Here is a 23,344-nt window from a genome sequence, read left to right on the forward strand (position 1 = left end):
TAAGAGTTAATGACGTGTCAAAATATAAAAATTTAACCGCGAAGTCCAGCAGTTAAATGTATTTTGAAGTTGCACGTTTGTGTTTCGTTGACTTCATTATAATCAGCAGTAACAAGAACTCTTCAACAAGTGCAAAGAAATCATTCTAGCTTGATAATAACTTATTTTTAAAAAAACGGTTTTTATTTTGTAAATCTTCATCTCTTTTTCTTTTTACTGTCCTTTCTTAAGAGGAAAACAATTAGTTTAGCGAATCATTTTTTACATTTTTGTTCTCTTTCATTCATTGTTTTTAGTCAACATTTTCAGTCTATTCAATTCCAAAACTTAAATTTTTCAGAAAATTAAAAAACAAAAAAAAAAAAACTAAAATCCTGATGGCTTTAATTTAACTTTTTTGATTACGTAATATAAAACTCTTTACGATTACATTCATACAGAAAAAAAAAAAAAAAACGCCAAGTTGAAGAACTATACGACAAATAAGATTATGCGACCTTTCTGTGCTCAGGTCACCTCGTTTTTCTTTGTAATGGTGATTACCAATTAAAAGCAGCTTAAATTTTGAAATGGATTTGTAGTTTATTTGATAACCGTCCCTAATATAGGATTATTCTGAAGAGAATCTTTGCTAAAGAATTTTTTTCAAAGAATAAAACGATAAATTAATGTCAATCCAACGAAAATGATACAAAAAGCAAAATCGCTTTAGGGGTATTCCAGCTAATAGTGAACCAAGGTCGAAAGGTGAAACCTTTAAATCTTTCTAAATTTTTTACCAGATGAAGAACCTAAATTAAGAGTACTAGGAGTTTTTAACATGGGTCGACTAGCTATCATTGAAGATAACGTGACATGAGGAAAAGTTCAAAATCAATAACTGAGGAACTTTGTAAACGTGTTCCATGAAAACAATGAAAACAATGAAAGTGAAGAAAAATTAAACTTCAGTCCTAACGTGTTTACATTAGTCAGACGAAATAAAAAATTTTGTCGCCTATAAGAAACTTAAATTTTGAAGTGACTCATGAAGAATATTGTAAACCGGGTGGGCGCAAAAAGAACGAAGGGGATTCTTTTAAATAGATTTCTTATTTTACAATATAACAAACGAAGATTAAATTATTAGCGAGAATCACATCAACTTAAATGAATTGTTAGATATGGAATAAAATCCGAATGGATTATGGACTTCTTCGAATATAAAGTCGATGTTCGTGTAAACACATGGTATTGCATACCGTACAATGGTAAGTAATTTCTTGACGCGACAATTTAAATGACCAGTAAAAAATGACCAGTAAAAAAATAGCTTTTTTCCCGGTTTCACTACAAATTCCAGTAAAAAAAACATTATTTTCAGTAGAAAATTTTTAATATCCGGTAAGTAAATAAACCGCCAGTAATTAACTTTATTTCCAGTAGATAATACTTCTTTTCCAGTAATTTAATATTAGTTCTAGTAAAATAAATTTCAATATATATATATATATATATATATATATAAATCTAGTAGTAGTAGTAGTAGTAGTAGTAGTAGTAGTAGTAGTAGTAGTAGTAGTAGTAGTAGTAGTAGTAGTAGTAGCAGTAGTAGTAGTAGCAGCAGCAGCAGCAGCAGCAGCAGCAGTAGCAGTAGCAGTAGCAGCAGTAGTAGCAGTAGTAGCAGCAGCAGCAGCAGTAATAGTAGCAGTAGCAGCTAGCTACATCATTTTACTTTCATGTAAGATTTTTTTCAATTATTAGAGCAATATTTAGATTTCTTTTAATCATAATACATAATGAATTCCATTCCTCAATACTCATCAGAAAGTGAAGCTGATTCACTACCTAGTTCTCAAAAAAAAAAAAAAAAACCCTACAAGCAATGGGAACTTGACTGCAAATTAGAAAGTTTAAATGAAGTCAAAGAATTTTTGAACAAAGAAAAAAATTGGAGTTTTGATTTTCGAAACAAAACTGAAGAAGGTCAAAAAGACTACTACCGATGTAATCTTGTGAAAGTTAAAGGAACTCAATGTACTGCAAGCATTTATCTTTTGTATGATAGTTTCTCATCTAATGTATTATTATACAGAACAACTTCACAACACACACACATGGGCGCCGGCAGGCAAGGGCAAGGTGGGGCAGTTGCCCCCCCCCCCTGGAAAAGCAAATTAACAAATTTTGATATTCAAAAAATTTCTTTTGACTGTTTATTTCGATATCTTATCAATTTAACTCATTTATAGTTTACTCACCTAATGCAAATGACAACAGTTTAAATGAAATATTACTATCAATTGCAATGACTTCCACGATGGCGGAAGCTTTTTTATAAAGGCATATTTTATATTTTTAAAAAAAGATGTTTGAGTGAAAGTTTAAAAAAAAAATGATAGAAATAGATCATAGAAAAATAAAAAAGGAATAATTAGAAATGAACAATAGATAAAGGAGAAATATAGAAAACAAAAAGAGGAGAGGAAGAAAAAAAAAGGAAAATAAAGGAAATAATAATAATAAAAAAGAAATCGAATTGCAATAACAAAGTTCTTACGCATAAACTTCGAACTAACGAAGAAAGAATTGGATGCAATGATCAAATTTTTTAAATTATTTTTTAATGTGTCAGTTTCATTTACTTTTTTATGCTGTTGTTTTTTTGTTTGTTGGCAAAATTTTCTTGTTTGTATTGTATTTCTATTTATTTTTTTCCAATTTATTGTCTTATATTCATTTTAATGATACTATTACCTTGTGTTTTTTGCTAGCTAAATGTTGATTATTATAATTATATATATTTAATTTGATTAACTTGAATTAACCTGCTGCATTTTAATTTTTGTTTTGTTTTTTGGAATATGTCTAATTTGTATTTAATAAATCAATGTTTTTGAACTAATCATTATATTATTATATAATTTAGCATTACTTGGTATAATTTAGCATTATTAGCATTATGAGCGTTTGTCTGGGCTTTGCATGCTGAGCGTGCATCGTGAAAAAATACGCTCCAGAAAATCTGAGTTTATGGAACAAATTGTAAATAAGTTTGGCAGTGAACGCAGACGACTACAATTTCTATTTACTGAATAACAATGATTTAACTCTTGTGTGTTTATTTTTACATTTTCTTTAATTTTCTGTTGTCACTGGTCTAATAAAATGACTTGATTAATTGATGCATTTTTGCAGTTTTTAAAATATCACTTTTGAATTTTATTTTGCCCCCCCTTGAAAAAAGTCCTGCCGGCGCCCATGCACACACATGATTCTATTGAGACTCAAAAAGGAGGTAAACTTTCTGAAAAAGTTCAGTTAGAAATCAACAGACTTTTTGATTTGCAAATGAAACCCAAACAAATTCGTGACTACTTGGCCAAAAATGACTTTTGTGCACCATCTCAAACACAACTGAATAACATCCTTGCAAAATTGAGAAAGAAAAAGTTTGGAGTTACAAACATCAGTCTAGGTAAATTGGAAAAGTGGTTTATTGAAAACTCTTCAGTGCCAAAAGATGAACATACAGCATTTATTGTGTCCTATACAGTGACATGTGATGAAGAGTTCCTTTTCAGATTCTTTGCTTCAACCAAACATTTGCTTAGCCTTGCCAAAGATGCAAAGATCATCCATGCTGATGCTACTTACAAACTCATTTGGCAAGGCTATCCAGTTTTTGTTATTGGTACATCTGATTCTGAATGCCATTTTCATCATTTTGGCATAGGAGTTTGTATGTCTGAAAAAACTGCAGATTTTGCATTTTTATTTGAAGCATTGAGAAAAGGTGTCCAAAATATTTTTGAAGTTGTTATTACTCCTGAGGTTTTGGTTTCTGATGCTGCTCAATCCATTCAAAATGCTTTTAAGATAGTTTTTGGTTAAGAACAAAAAATTGTGATGTGTTGGGCACACATGTACCGAAATTTATCACAGAAAATTAAATCCATGGTAAAAATAGAGAACAGAACATCAATTTTGAGAGATATTGAAAAATTACAAAAGTTATCCAGCCCAGAATCTTTCTCAAATGCCATCAATCTGTTTTTACTTTACTTCAACACAGAGTGGGTCAACACTAACTCCAATTGGTATGAGGGCTTTAGGCATTTCACCCCAACCACTAACAACTGTTTTGAGTCATGCAATAGAGTAATTAAAGATGAGCACACCTTTCATGAACGATTTCCTATCAGCAAGTTCAAAGTTGTTGCTTTGCAGATGATTGAAAACTGATCTTTTGGTTACAAAAATAATCTGAAATTGTTTTCAAAAACAACAACAATCAGTTTGGCTACCAAGACATCAGCATACCAATGGGTAAAATCCAAGAAAGAAATTCTTACAGAAAATAAAGAAGCAGAAAATTTTTATTACATACCAAGTGGGGAGCAAAATATAATTAAAAAAGAAAATATTTTGATCTACAAAAATCATAATGATGCCACTTTCGATGAATTTGTTAAGAAACAATTTGGAATTTGGGTGGTTCAGATTAAAGATGACAATTGGCAAGATGCAAAATGTACTTGTCCTCATTTCTTCAAAAATTACTCCTGTAGGCATTCAGTAGGAATAGCAATACGTTTGAAACTGTACAATCCACCTCCTGACGCCAAAAATATTCAAATGCACCAAAAAAGAAAGCCAGATCGTCCAAAAAAAGCTCGAAAAGCTTTGCTGATTCAGTGAATAATTCCTGATGGTTATCTGTACCCCTGATTTAAATATATTGGACAAAGTATAAAGTTTATGTGAAGTTTAGCTTAGAAGAAGTTAATGTGTTTATGTGAATTTTAAATATCAATCTTCAAGTTAAATAAAACTAAGTTTAATGTAAACATTCGTTTAATTCAAAATAGATTATTGTTTCTTTTGGAATTATATTCCAAAATCTATTTACACTTAAAGTATTTTTCACTTGAGCACTTGAAGCATTTTTCAAAAAAAATTTTTCTCTGAAAAACAAAAATTTTCTACTTGGAAGTTTGAATACCGGAAAATAACTTTTAAAAAATTAACTTTTTACTGGTAAAAAAACTGATTTCTTACCGCAAACATTTTACTGGAAAAAAGTTATTCTACCGGAAAAAATATTATTTTTTACTGGAAATAATACCCCATTCACACCAAAAAAACCGAGTTTTAATAACACTCGCTTTTAAAACGGTGTTTTATTTAGCTACCGCTTTTTTTAAACTCTTTTATTTGAAACAAGGTTTTAAAAAGCAGTGTGAACGGAAAAAAGGCGTCACAAGTTTAAATAACCACGATTAAAACAAGTTTTATTTTTGGTGTGAATGGGGTATAAGTTACTGGAAAAAAAATTAAGTTTACCGGAAAAATATGAGTTTAATACATAAGACTTTATTGACAGCCATTTCTTGAAATCATTGAAAGTCCATGCTTTTAAATTTTCAATAATGGATTTTTAGTGCAAAAAATAATTTCAGATTCAGCGATTAATTTATTTTAATTGGTCAAACTCCTATATGCGCATTTAATTAACCAACTAAAAGTTTGTTAAAGTTAATATGAAAAACAGCTTTAAAAGTTGTTCTTCCAAAAACGAATTGAAATCTTGAAATCTTTAAATTCCATAGAACTTACTAGAGATAAAGCTTTGATTTTTTCTGAAATTTTAAAAATTATGCTTCATCTTCGTAATAAATCTAGACACCTACAGAAATATATAGTACACTGAAATATATAATATACTGAAATAGAATGTAAACGCATTCTATAAAAATAAGAATTAGAAGAATCTCTAGTTTCTTTTTTACTAAAACACATAACCTCCAAAAGCTTATCCATACATAAAAAATACATAATTAAAAAAATGCAAATAGTGGCATAAAAATGGCTGTAATATACAAAAGGTCATTTCTGTTTAAGTTTAAATAATATATACGAATAATTAATATAAAAATGAAATATATTAAATAGCATCTTTTCGACAAAAATTTATCGAAAAGAAAGTAAGCTTGAACGCTTCCATGTAAACATATTTGTTTTAAAGCAAACTAAATGCTCCATAAAAAGTGAGAAATCCAACACACCAACCATATAACTTTTAAACAGATTTAAACTTTTATGTATGTTAAGTTTACTCGCTTAAAAAAATCAAAAGTGCTACTAAAACTCCTGAAAAAATGCATCCCCAAAATGAATTCAAAGCAGCACCACTCGAATCTAAAACAATTCTCTTAAGAGCAATTTTCATACGGTTCACGTCATTTGTTATAAAACGAGACAGGCTATTGTCAGTAAAAGATTTTACTAACTTTATGTCATCATCAAGTGAATTCAACGCAGATTTATCAGGCCAAGAAAAAACTCCAAACAGTCCAATACTAGTTCCTTGACCGTAATTACTTTTCAGTATTGGGACGATATTCGTCTCATCTTTATTTGAATAATAAGTTGTGTTGGTATATATCTCTACAGGAATATCAATGAATGAGGAATTTAATGATTTCATTATCAAACCAGAGGTTAAAAGGTACTTAGCAAATAAAAACCCATTTTCAGTGTTATAAAAACAATTTGAAGTGTATATTTGAGGTATATCATTGTATTCTTCTTTCATTTTATAGGCAGTGGTATTATCAAAAAGATTAACATCAGGCCACCATCCAAACTGCAATTCTGGATGATAGTAACTTAGTGCATAAACCTTTATAGCATCTTTTGAAACAACAAAAACCTCATTTTCAAGTTTCAGATCTTTGATTAAATTTCCGACCAATCTTGCCACCTCGACTGCTCTGTGTCTATCCAAAGGATCTTGTGGAGGAACATGATTAGGAACAAGCTAAGAGAAGATAAAATAATTTGATGAGATTTCTTATTTAGCATAATAAAAATGGAAATTTTTAATATTTTCAATTCTTTTTTATCCCGAATACATTTGACCAATTCTAGTTCTACAATTTATCAAATCTAGTTGTAGCTAATTTAGTAAAAACTGATTATAAATAATGTAACAACAACAACCATGAAATAATGAGATAAAAAATTGAAGTTAAAGAAATCCATAATGATTGTCATAGTCAGTAAACTTAAATTCTTGAGGGCGGTGAATATTTTTAGTCTTTAATAAGTTAGTTTTTTTTGGTTATGTTAGGGTGTTTGTAAAGTTTAACAGCAAAATTCTAATAGAAATAATAACAATATGATAATTACTCGATCAAAATATAAATGATAATAATAATTTCTAATGTTCTTTCTCGTTTTACTTAATAAATACTCTCAAATATTTAACTCAAGTATATTCTTTTAATATTTACAAATACAGATAATACTATCTAATCAACTATCACTCAAAAATGCTCTCTAATCACCTTTGGAACTCAAGGCCATAATTTCTACATATATTATTACTATTCTCAACATAAAATCTTCTTTTCTTCCTCTCCTTTTTATCCTCTCAAAACTCTTTTTTTTAAAAATCTCCCAAAAATTCTTCTAGAATTTCTCAACCCTTCTTTTTACATGTCTGCAGATGTCTTTTAAACTAAGTGCTGTTCTAGCATAGACGATGAATTTTACTTTTAAGTTTGTTTAGTGTTTTTGTTTAAACCTCTGAGTCATGGTTCTCTGAACTAGTTATTTTTTGATTTTTCTTACTTTTTGATGACATTTGTTTCTGGACAAGACTTGTTTTTAAAAATCAGAAAATAGTTACAGAATCGTCATGTACATTACTAATTGAACTATTATCATTTTATTGGTGTAGTTACAGTTGAGGTTCTGACCATTATTGTAAAAACTGTTTTAAACTTTAATTGTGTGACTGTTTTATGTTTTATGCATTTGCACTAGAGTATTCACCTGATGTTTTGGTTGTCTTGCAGCTTTCATCATTCAAATAATTAAGTGATGCATTTGAGTCAAGTAAAAATTAAAAATTATGTTTATAACTTCTTTTATTTTTCCTCCTCACATTACTAAAGGATTATTTATTTAACATAATATACTTAGGTCGTTAGGAAAGTTCGTAGAACTTCATCTATAAAGATACAATGAGACAGGAAATAATTAAATATTTATATATCATTTTAAACTGCGTTTAATTATGAACATTTTAAGTACTTGTTGAAGTATTTTGAATGTTTATTAAAAAAGTTATTTAAATTTTACTATATACGTTTTCAAGAAAAAATTTAAAAATGGATAAATTTGAATATCGAGCATATATTAAAACCCGTGCTCTACTTGGAGTTTCAGCACAAGCCATAACCGATGAGTTGGTTTTAGTTCATGGTGACCAAGCTCCAAAATATAGTACAATTGCCAAGTGGGCTACTTTATTTAAAGATGGTAGAGAGAGTCTTGAAGATGATCCTCGCTCAGGGCACCCTCAAACCACGTATACAGCTGAGAATATTGAACGTGTGCGAGCCATTATTGAAGAAAATCCTCATGCAACACATGATATAATTGAAGCCCTGACATCGATTAATCGCTTTACAATCAACGAAATCATTCACAACGCACTTAAAAAAAGAAAATTAACATCATGTTGGATACCCCACGAGTTAACTGATCAAAATCGCAAGAATAGAGTTGAGGCATGTAAGGAAAATTTAGCTCTTTTCAGAAACGGTCCATGGAGACTATGTGATATTATTACAGGGGATGAGTCGTGGTTTTATTTGAGACAAGTTGGACACAAGTCGGCTAACGCTAGTTGGGTCGGTGAAGGTGAAAGTCCAAGAACTATAGTAAGATGCGACAGGTTTCAGCCGAAAAACATGTTCTACATCTTCTTCAAAACAACAGGTGTTATTCATTTGGGTTATGTTGAAAAGGGAGACACCATTACTAGCAAATATTATATAAAAAATTGTTTGAAACCTCTTATATGCGAAATAAATAAGCAAAGACCTAAAACAGGCACTCAAATTTCTCCATGATAACGCTCGACTCCATGTGACTGAAACCGTCACAAATTGTCTAAACCAAGCTGGAATTACAATAATTCGCCACCCACCATACTCACCAGACTTAGCTCCATCCGATTATTGGCTATTCGACTTGATAAAAAAAAATCTTGATGACGATACTGACGTCGAAAGTCAAAAAACTCGCATAACGAAGCTACTTCAAAGTATACCCAAAGAAGAGTATAAAAAAACGTTTGACAAATGGCTTGAAAGGATGCAACTTTGTATAGATAACGATGGACATTATTTTGAACATTTGATAAAACAAAATTAAAAAAAACTCTTCTTTTTTTTTCTAACGACCTAAGTACTATTTCAATAAAAGTTCAAATTTTACAAAAGCTTTTTTTAATTACGACTCTTTTTTCTCTACCCAACAAATTTTTGAAAGTATTATAATTATAATGTAAAAATAAGAATTACCTCAATATAAATCAACTTGTGATTTCCTTTGATGGAATTAAGAACAGTGGAAAGTAATGGAATCTTTAAAGTATAGTCGTATGTCTTTTTAATCTTGGTAGAATCTGAAAGTAAAACCTTTTACTTAAGAAGGTTACCTTTAAATTAATCAAGTAGATTAAAAATACCCTTGAGGAGACTCAGCTGAAAGAAGCTATACTTTTTGAGTGGATAATAAAATTTTGAGCTAAACATTTGCTCCTACAAAAAGATACAGGAGAAAATGCCTTAATTTATATAACTGATAGTGACCATAGCTAACAGCAGAAAAAAGGTTTCTAAGCTCATCAAGAAAAATGATCAGTAGGGCAAACTGGGCTTAGAGAAAAGTTTTCAGCTTTTAATTCAATTTTGGTTATCTTTTCTTTTAATTTTAAAAAGAAATTTTTTACACTTTATAAATATATAAAAACAGAGAAAAAATATTTTGAAAATTAAAAAATATATATCAATTTTTATGGGGAAAAAAAAAAAGTTTACTTTTCCCCTTATATTTGGAGAAAAGTAAATGAGTTAAATTTTAAGATAATTTTTAAAAATTTTTAGATAGCAAAGGCTATGACATTTATTTACATTCTAACTAGTTTTTTTTTTTTTTTTTTTTATCTGTGCTTGTTTTATTGCAAAAGTGTGAGCAATTTAACATGTTTACTCTTCCTCCAATAAATATTTCCTCAGTTTTTTACTGATAACTTTTTTCTGAAACTAGCAAATGAGAATCTTGATCATTATGAAGCTTTCTACAAAACTTTCTTTTGCAGTTTCGTAGAATTTATTTTTAGTCTTGAGGGTTTGAAGTCAAACTTTTTGTGAGAAAAAAAAAAAAAAAAAAAACAACTTATTTTTACTAATACCCCATTCACACCAACAAAACCGAGTTTTAATAACACTCGCTTTTAAAACGGTGTTTTATTTAGCTACTGTTTTTTTAAACTCATTTATTTGAAATATTGTTTTAAAAAGCAGTGTGAACGGAAAAATGTGTCACAAGTTTTAATAACCACGATTAAAACAAGTTCTATTTTTGGTGTGAATGGGGGTATAAGTGAAAAGTTTAAAGTTTGCTAAGACATGAATTTTTTAAAATAATTTTTTACACCTTTGAATAGAGCAGAAAGTTCTCTACAAATGGTGTTTTTTTAAAGATTTTTTTTGTTTTTGCACTAAGTAAATCCAAAAGAAACAAAAATTGCTGAGCTGCTCACTTTTTTTTCAATTTGCTCTTAGCTCAGTTTACTCTATAACTTACTCCTTCCAAATAATTCCAGAAAAAATATATAATTACCTAGATCGCTTTATATTACATTATTACCTGGATAGCTATATTCAATTTCCTTCTGCAAATTCATTTTAAGGACCTCAGAGTATGGAAGATTCTCAACCAAAAAATCTTCTTTGGTTAACCTCTAAATTTTGAACAACATTTTATGATCTAATCATTTTCAAGCTAAAAATTTAAAGCATCTTAAATATGAAAATACTAATACATCTGTTTCATATTATTGTCATCTTACATAAAAGCTATCTTCACCAAAAAGGATTAGTTGGTTATCTTTTGTAAGCTGAACTTGCATATGCATCCCATCTGCATCAATTTCAACCAAATTTAACATGCCCTCTAATGAATTCTCTTGAAAACGATTTATATTACCTAAATAGCCAATGACTAGGGGCTTTTTTAACTTATTGTAAAGATGCTCTGCTGGAATGGCCTTAAGTTTGACATCAGAGTAACATAATTGGCTACTTTCATCTAAAAAAATTACTAATCACTTTGTAACATTTACAATAGCAGTTCAAAAGTTGTGAATAATTATAGATAACAATCATAGATCATTTACATACCAACTATAAATACCAACAGAACAATGTAAAAGCAAAGGCAATACATTGCTTACACATCAGTTTCTACATACCTAAATAGAAATAAAAAATTGTAAAACATGAAAAGGTACTTTAGATTTCATGACAGATTTTAAAATTCAATAAAATGCAATAACCTTTATTGAATATTTTTCTTTTAATTATATTTTATACTTTATTGGATAGAAGATTTTTAAAACAAATACTTAAAAATAAGTGAGAAAAATCTCATTAATAATACAAAAAAGAGAGCAAACTTTTACTGAAAAAGAACAAAATTTAAGAATCCTAAAACTGAATTTAACTAAAACTTCACCCAAATTTTTTACCATATAGATAGTGTGCCATTACTTATATAAAATGTCACTAGAAAAAAAGACAACCCAAGAAAAAAAACTAAAGCATCTTCATTTACAATTAAATGTCTTGATCCAAAACATTTGTTAAAATATTACAATTAATAAGTAAAAATAAGAAATTAAAAAAACCATAAAATTTTTAGGCAATAAATAGACAAGTATGTATAACAATCTGAACATAAGGAAAACATTGGACTTTTAGCAACAACAAAAAAAAATACACAAGATGTAAATCTTGAAAAAGGAGTATTTCTTTTGAAAAACTCTTAAAACTATTAATTGGTCTAAATTAGGAAAATTGGTTGAGCTATAAATTGTCACCATTTGAATATGAAAGTATAAAAAAATTGTTAATTAAAAATTTACTAGTTTTTCTAACTCATTATAAAACAATCAAAATTTGCTTGTTAAATACTCATTTGAATTGTTTGATAAAGCTGTCACTGAATCATCATTATCATCATCACTTTCAAGATTTGTTATAAGTATATTAGTCTCACCATTAGTTAAACTTTTTGATGTTGTAACAGATCCATACAAATCTTGAAGTGAAAACTTTATGTCTTTAAATGCGTGTAATAGGAACACGCCATTTATGATTGTTAGAAAACCACATATTGATCCTAAAGCATCTTTTGCATTCAACTCAGCCCATTCCTTGTAAAGAATAGCGGATGCTGTTATTGCAAACGTTGTAAACATCACATAATAAATTGGAGTTACAATTGAAGTATTGAATATATCTAATGCCTTGTTAAGGAAATTCATTTGAACCATGATGCAAAGAGCTCCACCAATAAATAGCATCCAAACAATAGGATTAGAAACTTGGCTATTATGAGCAAGTGTTTCTTTTATAGCAATTCCTAGACCTTTACAAGCAGAAACTGTTAATGAGCCAGTGAGGGAGCAAATTGTAATATAAACAAGAACATTTGTTTTCCCATACTTTGGAGCAACATAAACAGTGAGGAAAGTTGAAACAAGCAATACCAATACAGTATAACCAATGAACACTAAAAGAAATACAGTATAATCGATGAACTCTAAAAAAATACAGCATAACTGATGAATACTAAAAAAAAAACAACCAATGAACACAAAAAAACACAATATAACACTAAAAAATGTTTAAAATAAAACAAACAATAAAACTTTATTCTCAACTAATAAAAATAACTAGGTTATTAAAAAACAGTTAAATATAATTTATAGAAAACTTTATTAGATACTTATGTATATCTAAAACTAATAAAATGAATAGACCTCAAAAAAAAAAACACCATGAATATTACATATAAGATATTTACATAGATACTATTCTTATTGCTATATGGCACTTTTAAATGGGGGTTAGTTTGAATGTTTTTCAGATATTTTAAGTTCCCCTTTCTAAATAATTACATATTGGGGCTATGGTTGTTTTTTACATAATAAACTCAAAATAATATTTGGATGAAAGGATAATCATTAATGAGTTTTCCACTGTGCACTCCTGAGACCGCCAGGGTAAATTTTGGTTTACTCTAAATTTTTTTGTTTATTTACTATTAATGGGTTAAACAAAGTATTTTGAAATAATTTTTAAAATCTAAACTAACTTTTAAACATAGAAATTTTAGATTTAATTAATTAAAATGCCTAAAATAAATTGCGTCATTTTATGATTGCGTCATCTATTCTATTTGGTACAAAATGTTGCAATACCGATGAAAATAATTATTATTACAGTTAAAAGCGATCATATAAAACTTATATTTTTTTGTCAAAATGGCCGATGAAAAATGTCTAATTTGTGCATGTTGCTTTATTTCCTTTGGAAAAGGATCACATAAACTTATTAAAGTAACTCCCGCATTACAACTTCACATTCAAAATTTGATTTGGAGAGAATATGATGTAGAAAAAGAGTGTTGTCCAAAAAACATTTGTAATTCTTGCAAAACAAATTTATATGCATTGAACAGGGGTGAAACATCAAAATTAAATGATTGGATTGAGAAAATATCTCAAATAAACAGACAAAAGCTTAGAAGATCATCTGATATTAGTGAAATATCTGAACAGATCACAACAAATAATCAAGACATCGTTGATAAAATTGTTAAAAAGATATGTCCTTCTTGCTTTTCTACAATAGGTATGATTTCCTTAAACAAATTAAAAATATTGTATAACTTATATATTTTAGTTAATAAACTATTTCTTCAATTAGTAAAAAAAAAAAATTTAAATTTAGCAGAGTCTATGCTAGTCAATGCATAGTTTATGATAGACTTATTAAATATTAGTGTATTATTTTTATATGTTTTACAAATATAATAATATCAGAGTTTTTTCTACTTTAAATTTCTATTTAGGCAAAGGAATTTCTCATTTTTGCTGTAAAAGTGAAGCTGTAAAAAACTTAATTATGTTGGCTGAAGGTCTTGGAAGTGTATCCAGTGAACAAGTTGCTTCTGGGATTCTCAAAATAAAAATGAAAAGAGACCATATTAAATCTGGAGACAAGTTTCCTTTAAAAACCTTTGGAAACAATCTTCTTATTGTTGTTGGCACACCTGATAATAAATGCAGCAGAGCATCCGTTAAAAAGTTATCTCTAGAAACTATAATGGAAATCTCTAATACTCTAAACCTGAGTAAAAGAAAGACTAACCTACTTTGTAAACATATGCGACAAAATTTAGGGAAGAAAATGTTAGAACCTAATATATCAACTCAGATAGAGGAGCTGCATAATGTATTTTCAGATTTTTATGATGTCAAAACTGAATCATTCATTTCAGGGGATGAAGAGATAAGTCGGAGTTTGGTATTTGTAAAAGATACTTCTGATTTAATTCTTCATATGATTAATGAAAGAAGTTTGAATCCTTATAACACTATTGCTAGGGTTTCCATTGATGGTGGACAGGGTTTTCTTAAATGCGTTATAAATGTTTTTGACCCACTATGTAAACATACAACTTCAAAAAGTCTTGATGATTGTGGTGTAAAAAGATCATTGGTTTTGGCTTTAGTTGAAGATGTTTCAGAGCATAATGGTAATCTTAGCAAACTATTGAAACCACTAGCTCTGAGTGATGTAAAATATTCAATAGCATTTGATCTAAAATGTGGTAACTCTTTATTTGGTTTAAGCAGTCACAGCGGCAAGTATGCATGTCTCTGGTGTGAAGGGGAAAGTGCTCTTGAGAGCGGAAAAAAAAGAACCTTAGGTTCAATTGATACCAACTACAACAAGTTCATTGAAGATGGATGTAAAAAGAATCACATGATGGAATTTAAAAACTGTATTTCTCCTAGAGTTGTGTATCTTGATGAACCTCTAGAAACTTTAGTAGAACATCTCATTCCTCCACCAGAGTTACACATTCTTATTGGTATTACTTCTATGTTTGTAAAAATATTAATTACATTGTGGCCTGATTTTGATTCGTGGCTTAAGTCGAATTATATAATCTTTAGAGGTTACCACGGAACTGGTTTGGATGGTAATAATTCACAGAGACTTTTAGATAAATTAGATAATTTAGAAGTTGACCTTTTAAGTGCAGCCTCTATATTACCAAATATGATATTTCTCCAACCTGTAGTTAACTGTCTTAGAAAGTTTTCAATTATTAAAACAAAAGGTTTTAGCATGTTTATTGGAGAATCTATTGCTGAATCAGTTTTAGATTTTAAAAAAGCTTTCGAAAATCTGCAGCTTCATCTTCTGGAAAAGTTTAACTACCAATTAAATATTAGCTGGAAAGTTCATATTTTAGTATGTCATCTTGTTCCTTTTCTTCAGCATAGTCAGTTTGGGCTTGGTGTATATGCCGAGCAGGCAGGAGAAAGTGCTCACCACTATCACTATCAAGTATGGAAGCGATACAAGCGTCGTTTGGAACACAATGATTATGCAAAACAGCTTAAGAAAAGTGTGATTGAGTTTGGTATAAACAGTTTCAAGTAGTCATTTTCTCTCATTTTTTAAAATTTTTAATTATTGTGAACTTTGAAATGATTGAATTATTTTATAAGGAATTTCAATATTTCATGTTAAACTGCTACATTTATTGCCTTGATGTTATATTGTTAATCTAGAATTTATCTTAATTTTATCATAAATGATCTCATTTTTTCATTTTAAAGTTGTATTTTTTGTAACAAAAATTGTTTTAGAAGTGTAATACCCCTATAAATTTTGAAAAAAATCCCTGCCCTCCTCATAAAACCCCCTCCCCCTCCATATGTTATTTTAGGTAAAAACTATTTTTGCAAAAAAAATATGTTTAAAAGTTAGTTTAGATTTTAAAAATTATTTTAAAATACTTACCTAAACCCAATATTAATAATTAAACAAAAAAAATTAGAGTAAACCAAAATTTACCCTGGCGGTCTCAGGAGAGCACAGTGTTTCTTTTCAAATCAGAAAAAAAAAAAAAAAAACGGAGGCCTAGTCACACATATGGAAATCTATACTACATTTCCATAACACATGTAAAGACATTATGAAAGTATAATTATCAACAAAAATCAAAAGTTGCAATTAATTTGAAATACAGAGATTGCATTAGCTGCTTTCCTGTTTTTTGATATATTTTGTTATGCCATAAATAAAGTAATAGAAAACTTGATTTGATGGTGAAAAACATATTTATGGTTCTATACAAAAAATTAAGAAAGTAAAACACAAACAATTTTTTGGTATTGCCCTGTGTTATATATCAAATAAAGGTAATAAAATATAAAACCTTACAAGGATCTCTTAGCTTAGCAGATAATTCTTCCATGTCATTAACATTTTCTTCAGGAGGTGCATGAATAACTAAAATTGTTGAACCAATTACGCACAAAAAGCAGCCAACTTTACCATGCAAGTTCAGTCTTTCTTTTAACATAATTGAAGCAAGAACAGCACTGTTAAAACAACAATAAACGTTATAATATTACATTACTACTATCTCATTCTGGTACTCCAAAACATTTAGCCTAAATACTTTAAATGCACACCTAAATCAAACTTAAGTATAATGCTATTGTAATTAAGAAATAATTTACTCTTTTTTAAAAGGAATTGCTAAAAAACAGATTGCAAAATATTGTAACAAAGAAAAAAACTTCTGATGAACATAAAATAATATATTATAAATGTATTATCAAGACAGAGCAGAATAGAAACTTTTGCTATTTCTATTTAAAGAAAAGTCTCTTTAGATAGAAACTGTATGCAAATTGATAGCATGTTTATTGAATTTAGAAAATATCCCAGAAAAAAAAACCTGTAAATCATAAATCAATAAGATTTAATTGATATTTATTAACTATCCTTTATCCAGTTATAGAGTCTCATCTCATTTTTTACTATTAAATAAACATTAGCTATATTAAACTACTTTTACCTCACAATAACACTAATAGCACCTAATGGCGTTACAAGAATGGCAGGAGCAAAGGCATAAGCAGTAAAATTTGCAGCCTCACCGACAACCACTAAAATGCAACAGAACACTGAATTTAATTTACAATTACCTTCATAAGCAAATTTAATTTGAAATCTTTATAGCTACAACATAATAAAAAGATAGAAACTATTAAATTAATACTAGCATATATAAATTAATACTAGCATATATAAATTAATACTAGCATATATAATTTAAACAGATAAAACCCCTTTAATAATTCAATAAATAATTTTAACACTGATCAAAGTTTTTTCTTGTTTAAGATGTTCAAAACAAAATTTTGGACATTTTAAACAAGAAAAAATTTTATTAGTGTTGAATTTTTTGAGTATTTTAAACTAGATAGCAGAATATAAATGAACCAGATTATCTACATACAAAGTTTGATCTACATATTTAGTTCAAAATTTTCTAAAAATATGTATTTATGTGTAACCTAAATTTTCTAAAAATATGTATTTACGTGTAACTTAAATTTTCTAAAAATATGTATTTACGTGTAACTAAAATTTTTAAAGAAATTAAAGCAAACTTAAACTTTTAAATATTTGAAACATGAACTTTTAGAAACTGACGAAATTTATATTAAGAAATGGAACATAAAAAGTAACAGGAAGAAACAAATAACATATTTAAAAATCTTAATTCCCCTGACTTGTGATAAGACCAATCCACCACATCCATTCTTTGAGGTATGCATATCCACCTTCTCCTATTTAAAAAGACCTTCAGTTAAGTTTTATACAGCTATTTTAATAATAACATTTTTAAACATAAACAAGAACAATTATACATTGTAAAAGTACTACAAAACAAATTTAAAAAAAAGGTCCATAAAAAACAATAAAATTCAATCCAAGTATGACGGCTCCCATACAGTATCATTACCATGGATACCATCACTGTCTCCAAAATTAAAAAAATCTTTAGAAAAGTTGGATATACAATAATTTTTTAAATCTAATTCTAATTTAAGATCACTGCTAACATGTAAAAACAAATCTAAATTACCATGCAATAGCCAACCTGGAACTTATATAATTGAATGTAACTGCTTAAAAAAATACATTGGCAAAACGAAGTTCCAAATTAGAGCTCAAACTTCTAGCTCTATATGTCATAATAGATATTGGTTTTTAATGTTTTTTATGGATTATTTAAACTCAAATTCATTGAAGAACATTACACATAGCTACATTTAAACTCAAATTCATTGAAGAACATTACACATAGTTACACTAAAATATAGATTAACACTAAAATTACATTAAATTAAAATGTAAGTTCAATGAAAATCAACTTTAAACTAAGATAATACTCATTTGACGCAGAATGTAAATCTTTTAAACAAGGTGCTCTAAAACATTTTTTAAAAACTGCTCAACAATAACTAACTAAAAATTATTGAAATACCACACAATACCATACACAGCAATTTTTCGGGCAAACATTTGCCAAAGTTTAGTCAAACCTTACTTTCAGTTTAACAGCTCTTTTTAAAAAAACTTGCTTAAAGCAATTGGAATAAATTATCATAAATTACTTATGCACTTGGAAAAATGCAGAAACTTATAAAAGAAATTAAACTACACAAAAAATAAGATCAAAGTTCCACTAAAGCAAATCCCAGAAGGAAACATAAAATTTATATCCAATGGGAAAAACTTTCCTATCTAGGAAACTTTAAAAGTATTTAAAAGTAAAGAGATCAAGAAAACATAAGAATGGATAACCCCAGATAATTTTCTGAAATCTTTTGAAAAAATCTTAGGAGAATTACATTCTACCAAAAAAGAATGAAAAAATGAATTGCATAATCAACTTTGATATCACCGTCAAAAAATTAGTGAAGACAAATAAATATCTTACACAGTATTTTATCTGTAATTTTCATGCTATCCTATTTAACTTTTAGTTTATAGCATTATAAATATAACTTTTAAGATGTAATATAATTGAGTCTGTATGCACAAGCAGTAAAATGTAAGTAAAGTACTTACCAGCCCTTGAACCAGATAAACGGTTAACTCGAAGTAAGCCTTTTTTTTTAACAATAAAACTTGTACCAATAAATATACATGAACTAAGTGCTAATGCAAGACCTTTATAATAATCTCTGTAGTCAACTTGTGATGAAAGTGTAGTCATTTCAATGAGAATTGCATTTGTTGATACTGTAGGTGATGAAGTACCCACTGGAAATATAAAGAGCTTCTTTAAAATTCTTTCAAAAACTTAAATGTCTTCAACTAGCCCTAAGATAGCTCAGTGTTAATATTGAAAAAGTCAAAGTGCTTTTATTTTGTTCATAATTTTTTTAAACCAACTTGTAGTATGCCCTGCAATACTTTTGGAAAAAAATTTATTTCAAAGTATAGAATATAGATATATTTGGATTTATTTCACCTTCAAATGATGCATTACAGAAGACAATTACCTATAAATAACAAAAAACAATAAAAACATATTCTGACTTCTTGTTAATGACTACAATTTGAATAGGATTCATTAGAAACTCATTTCTGATTGCTTTTTTTATTACAAGCTAGCTGCACTACTTCACTAACAAGTATAAAAATACACTCCTTTTGACAGCTTTCAACTGTGTGTGCAAGGAATTCTGCAAATTATGCAAAAAAAAGCTCCTGGAGTATTCTGTAGTAAAATAATAAAAGTTAAACTATATTAAATTATCGATCAGTTAAAAATGTTGTAAAATATATTTTAAAATAAAAATTAAAGTTTCCATTAAGAAATAATTTAAAAAAAAACTATCATGTCTGAGAGTACATACAATCCCTTATGGCAAAGACAAGCTGCCTATTATGCTGACATTTGACTATTACCATTAAAAACCAAAGAAATTTCTGAATGAACTACAAAGGCATTCTATTGGTTAAAGAATAAAAACTTTCATTTGCTCAACAAGCAAATCAACTAAGTGAACTGCATCATCTTATGTTAATATTTTTGGCGTGACTTTACAACTTGACATTTCTTGATACAATATATATCAATGTGTAAATCAAGACTTTAAGCTGCTTAGAATGTGGACCCTATGCTAGACTCAAATTGATAGCTCTCTCTTTTTTTTCTAAACTTTTAAAAATGAAAATGAAACAGTGAAATAATAAACACTTATTTAAACAATACTTAAATTCATATGTGATGCTTTAATGATTTTCTTCTTGAAATCTCTTCAATAATATCATCAAAATCAATATTGAGAAGAATATCAGTCTCAAGAGACGTTAAAGACAGACAGTTTAATCTTTCATCGAATCTCAATGATCTTTCTTTCTTTTTTTTTTTTAGATATACGTTTTTTGTTATGCATATCAGAGCACTTTAGTTTTGTGAGTTCACTAGCAATAGCAGCAAAAATTGAAATAAACAAATGAAAATGAGGCTCTTTTATAGAATTCCAAAGTCTTCCAACAGGGCAGTTGCAGCACCAGATCATTAAACTCAAATCAACTGCAGACTTTTTTCATATACATTCTTGCTACTTGTTAGTGGTTGGGTTGGTCTGATGAGACTGTATTTTTCACAGATTTTGGGCTAGTGAATTGTGCAGTTTTATCAGTGCTCACAACTCACTATGAAAATTGGATCAGCTTGACAATGTGTGTATAAAGCAATAAGCTTTCTCTAAAGCAGCCTAATTTCCTTGACCATATGCTGAATATTTGACTAACAAATGTATTGCCATAGTCAATAAGTTGTTGGTTTTTTTTCTTCCTCTAAATGGAGGACTTTGTTAATACAATTAATATTAACTTTTTTACCTTTATTAACAATAAAAAGATTATTTAAAGTATAATAATACTAGCATTATGCATATACATGAGATTCCATGGTTTTCAAAACTTGAAAACTTATTACTATGCTAATATGTTCAGCAAATATAAACAAATTTTGATAAACTATGCACCATTCGTTAAAGTTTTAGCAGTTCTTTCTAAAAATGCATGGAAGGGCATACTACTTATTGGTTATATAAAAACACAATAAAAAACATTCAAATTTTATCATTAGAATGATTTAAATATTACGCTTTATGTTGTGAACAATAATTGAATTTATTATAATGTACTCTATTCTACAATAATTTACTAATATAGTAAAATGAAAATTGAAACAAAATTTTCAATAATTTTCCCTTTTCTTAAAAATCTTTAAATGAACTAGTTCTATATTTAATAACATACACTGTCTAATATTCAGATGTCTTAACATTGGATATTTCTTTATATCTGATTGAATATTATTTCTGACCTTGAAATATATATCTGCAATAAAGAATTTGGAATTACAATATCTAAAGTATTTGTAGTAAATAGTGAAAAAGAATAAAACATGCTTTTTAGAACTTTTGATAATTATCTTTGATTAATTAAACTATATTTATCTTAGTAGATAAAAACAGACAGCAGATATAAAAAACAAAGATACTTTCTTAAGTTATTGTTAATTATGCCTTGGCCTCCCCTCCCTATCTCTGTACCTCTCACTTCCCATTTTTGATAATAATCTATATAATGTAGTACTTCTTCATCTATTTTAAGTGTACCTGTGTGTATGCAAGTAGTAGTAGTAGTAGTAGAAGTAGAAGTAACAACAGCAACAACAACATCAATAACAATAACAATAATGACAATAATAACAATTACAACAATGATGATAATGATGATGATGATGATGATGATGATGATGATGATGATGATGATGATGATGATGATGATGATGATGATGATGATGATGATGATGATGATGATGTGATGATGATAATATTGATAATAATAATAATAGTAATAATAATAACAATAACAATAACAATAATAATGATAACAATAATAATAGTAATAATAATAATAATAATAATAATAATAATAATAATAATAATAATAATAATAATAATAAGAAGAAGAAGAAGAAGAAGAAGAAGAAGAATAAAAATAATAATAATAATGATGATGATGATGATGATGATGATGATGATGATGATGATGATGATGATGATGATGATGATGATGATGATGATGATGATTTATACATAAATATAAAATGAATAATTATATATACATAAATATATATATTTATATAAATATATATATATATACACACACACACACACACACACACACACACACACACACACACACACACACACACACACACATGTGTGTGTGTGTTCGCTAAGCATTAAATGGTGTCCAAATTATAATCAGTTGATTCAAGCTGGTTTTTTTGTCGTTATCACTATCTATAGACATGAGTTTGTAGGAGAATATGTAGACAGTGTAAAGCAGACTAAAGTGTGAGTACCTTAATTTTAAGATATATTAAAGGTAGACTATTAGAAATACTACCTTTGTATCAAAGCTTGTTTAACTTACGTGTTGTCATAGTTGAGGAATATCTACATCTCCCCAAATAATAGCAATGTTGATCGTTATCATATTTTAATCCAGACTTTTAAGGAGCAATCCAAATTGTTTTGGCCAGTTAGCACTTGTACTAGAATTATAATGCGAGACAAGCCAGGTAAGAAATAGTCGTGAAACACAGAGATGTTTTGAGTAAGAACGGAGCTGAAACAAGAAAACAAAGAAGCCGTATTTTCTTTGTTTTTTCAACCAACGCCGCGTTTTTGATATAATTACCTTGACTTTCTATTATATTTTTATCATATTACGTCGTTCAGTCAGTTTTACACTATTAAGGCCTTTATTCACTCACTTTTAATGATAAAAAATGTATTAATTAAATTAATGTATCAACTAACTCGCTCTGTTTCAACACAAGATTTCTTGAAATGAACATCACTTACAGCAAGTTCTATCAATTTCAGTTGTCTATTGCTAATTATCATTTTATTTGTAAATAATCGTTTTAATTGGTAAATATCCTTCATTCAATTGTGAAAATACCGTAAATACTGCCGAGCGCCCATAACAGAATCAGCAGGGAACTTTCCACAGCAACGATAGTCGTCTCTTTTGCTCAAGTAAATAAGAATCGGCGAATGGCGTTTCCGTAAATAACGAAAAAAATACACATTTCCATATTGGTATTATAAAACAAATCGAATTTGTTAATATAGCACATTTTGTGTTTATAAAACAGCAAAAAATTATGGTGACATTGTTTACATTCATTACTTTTGCGTTTTTTTTTTTGTTGTTTTTTATTCGTTACTTTTGCTTTTTTACAATTGTTACTTCTGCAAAGTAAGTTTAACGGATTTAATTGAATAGCAATT

General features: G+C 28.2%; 3 protein-coding genes across 6 annotated transcripts; 1 reads left to right on the plus strand and 2 right to left on the minus strand.

The window, feature by feature from the left end:
* Positions 1 to 5,754: 5,754 nt before the first annotated feature.
* LOC145202583 (uncharacterized) lies at positions 5,755 to 11,396 on the minus strand. 3 transcript variants are annotated; one of them, XM_090078763.1, is made up of 5 exons: positions 11,244 to 11,396; positions 10,913 to 11,163; positions 10,711 to 10,804; positions 9,360 to 9,463; positions 5,755 to 6,802 (listed from the first exon to the last, which is right to left on the minus strand). In XM_090078763.1, the coding sequence occupies exons 1-5, from the start codon at positions 11,287 to 11,289 to the stop codon at positions 6,095 to 6,097; spliced, it is 1,203 nt and encodes a 400-aa protein (XP_089934889.1). In that variant the 5' UTR covers positions 11,290 to 11,396; the 3' UTR covers positions 5,755 to 6,094. The 3 variants fall into 3 exon arrangements, with proteins under 3 accessions (XP_089934889.1, XP_089934890.1, XP_089934891.1); XM_090078764.1 differs by having other exon boundaries at positions 10,913 to 11,151; positions 11,244 to 11,389; XM_090078765.1 differs by having other exon boundaries at positions 10,913 to 11,170; positions 11,244 to 11,354.
* A 512-nt stretch (positions 11,397 to 11,908) lies between these two features.
* On the minus strand, positions 11,909 to 22,690 carry LOC145202593 (magnesium transporter NIPA2-like). 2 transcript variants are annotated; one of them, XM_090078767.1, is made up of 6 exons: positions 22,452 to 22,690; positions 19,080 to 19,274; positions 17,735 to 17,791; positions 17,014 to 17,104; positions 16,371 to 16,531; positions 11,909 to 12,636 (listed from the first exon to the last, which is right to left on the minus strand). In XM_090078767.1, the coding sequence occupies exons 2-6, from the start codon at positions 19,225 to 19,227 to the stop codon at positions 12,014 to 12,016; spliced, it is 1,080 nt and encodes a 359-aa protein (XP_089934893.1). In that variant the 5' UTR covers positions 19,228 to 19,274; positions 22,452 to 22,690; the 3' UTR covers positions 11,909 to 12,013. The 2 variants fall into 2 exon arrangements, with proteins under 2 accessions (XP_089934893.1, XP_089934892.1); XM_090078766.1 differs by having other exon boundaries at positions 22,479 to 22,687.
* Positions 13,105 to 15,584, plus strand: LOC149892273 (uncharacterized). Its single transcript, XM_090080575.1, has 2 exons — positions 13,105 to 13,760; positions 13,981 to 15,584. Exons 1-2 carry the CDS (start codon positions 13,391 to 13,393, stop codon positions 15,582 to 15,584), a joined length of 1,974 nt encoding a protein of 657 aa, XP_089936701.1. The 5' UTR covers positions 13,105 to 13,390.
* Positions 22,691 to 23,344: the final 654 nt, after the last annotated feature.

The sequence above is a fragment of the Hydra viridissima genome, unplaced genomic scaffold (assembly GCF_058129835.1).
Source record: "Hydra viridissima isolate aposymbiotic clone 2 unplaced genomic scaffold, HvirCarnegie_v1 scaffold_2, whole genome shotgun sequence".
NCBI lineage: Eukaryota > Metazoa > Cnidaria > Hydrozoa > Anthoathecata > Hydridae > Hydra > Hydra viridissima.

Excerpts from the sequence above, each read along its gene's own strand:
- LOC145202583 (XM_090078763.1), bottom strand. The coding sequence starts at position 11,289 with ATGTATTGCCTTTGCTTTTACATTGTTCTGTTGGTATTTATAGTTG. Across the intron at positions 10,805-10,912 it reads TTGGTGAAGATAGCTTTTAT|AGGTTAACCAAAGAAGATTT; the intron begins GTAAGATGACAA and ends TTCAAAATTTAG. Across the intron at positions 6,803-9,359 it reads ACAAGTTGATTTATATTGAG|CTTGTTCCTAATCATGTTCC; the intron begins GTAATTCTTATT and ends ATCTTCTCTTAG.
- LOC149892273 (XM_090080575.1), top strand. The coding sequence starts at position 13,391 with ATGGCCGATGAAAAATGTCTAATTTGTGCATGTTGCTTTATTTCCTTT. Across the intron at positions 13,761-13,980 it reads TTCTTGCTTTTCTACAATAG|GCAAAGGAATTTCTCATTTT; the intron begins GTATGATTTCCT and ends ATTTCTATTTAG.
- LOC145202593 (XM_090078766.1), bottom strand. Across the intron at positions 17,105-17,734 it reads GTGGATTGGTCTTATCACAA|TGGTTGTCGGTGAGGCTGCA; the intron begins GTCAGGGGAATT and ends GTTGCATTTTAG. Across the intron at positions 12,637-16,370 it reads TGCTAAGCTAAGAGATCCTT|TGTTCATTGGTTATACTGTA; the intron begins GTAAGGTTTTAT and ends TATTTCTTTTAG.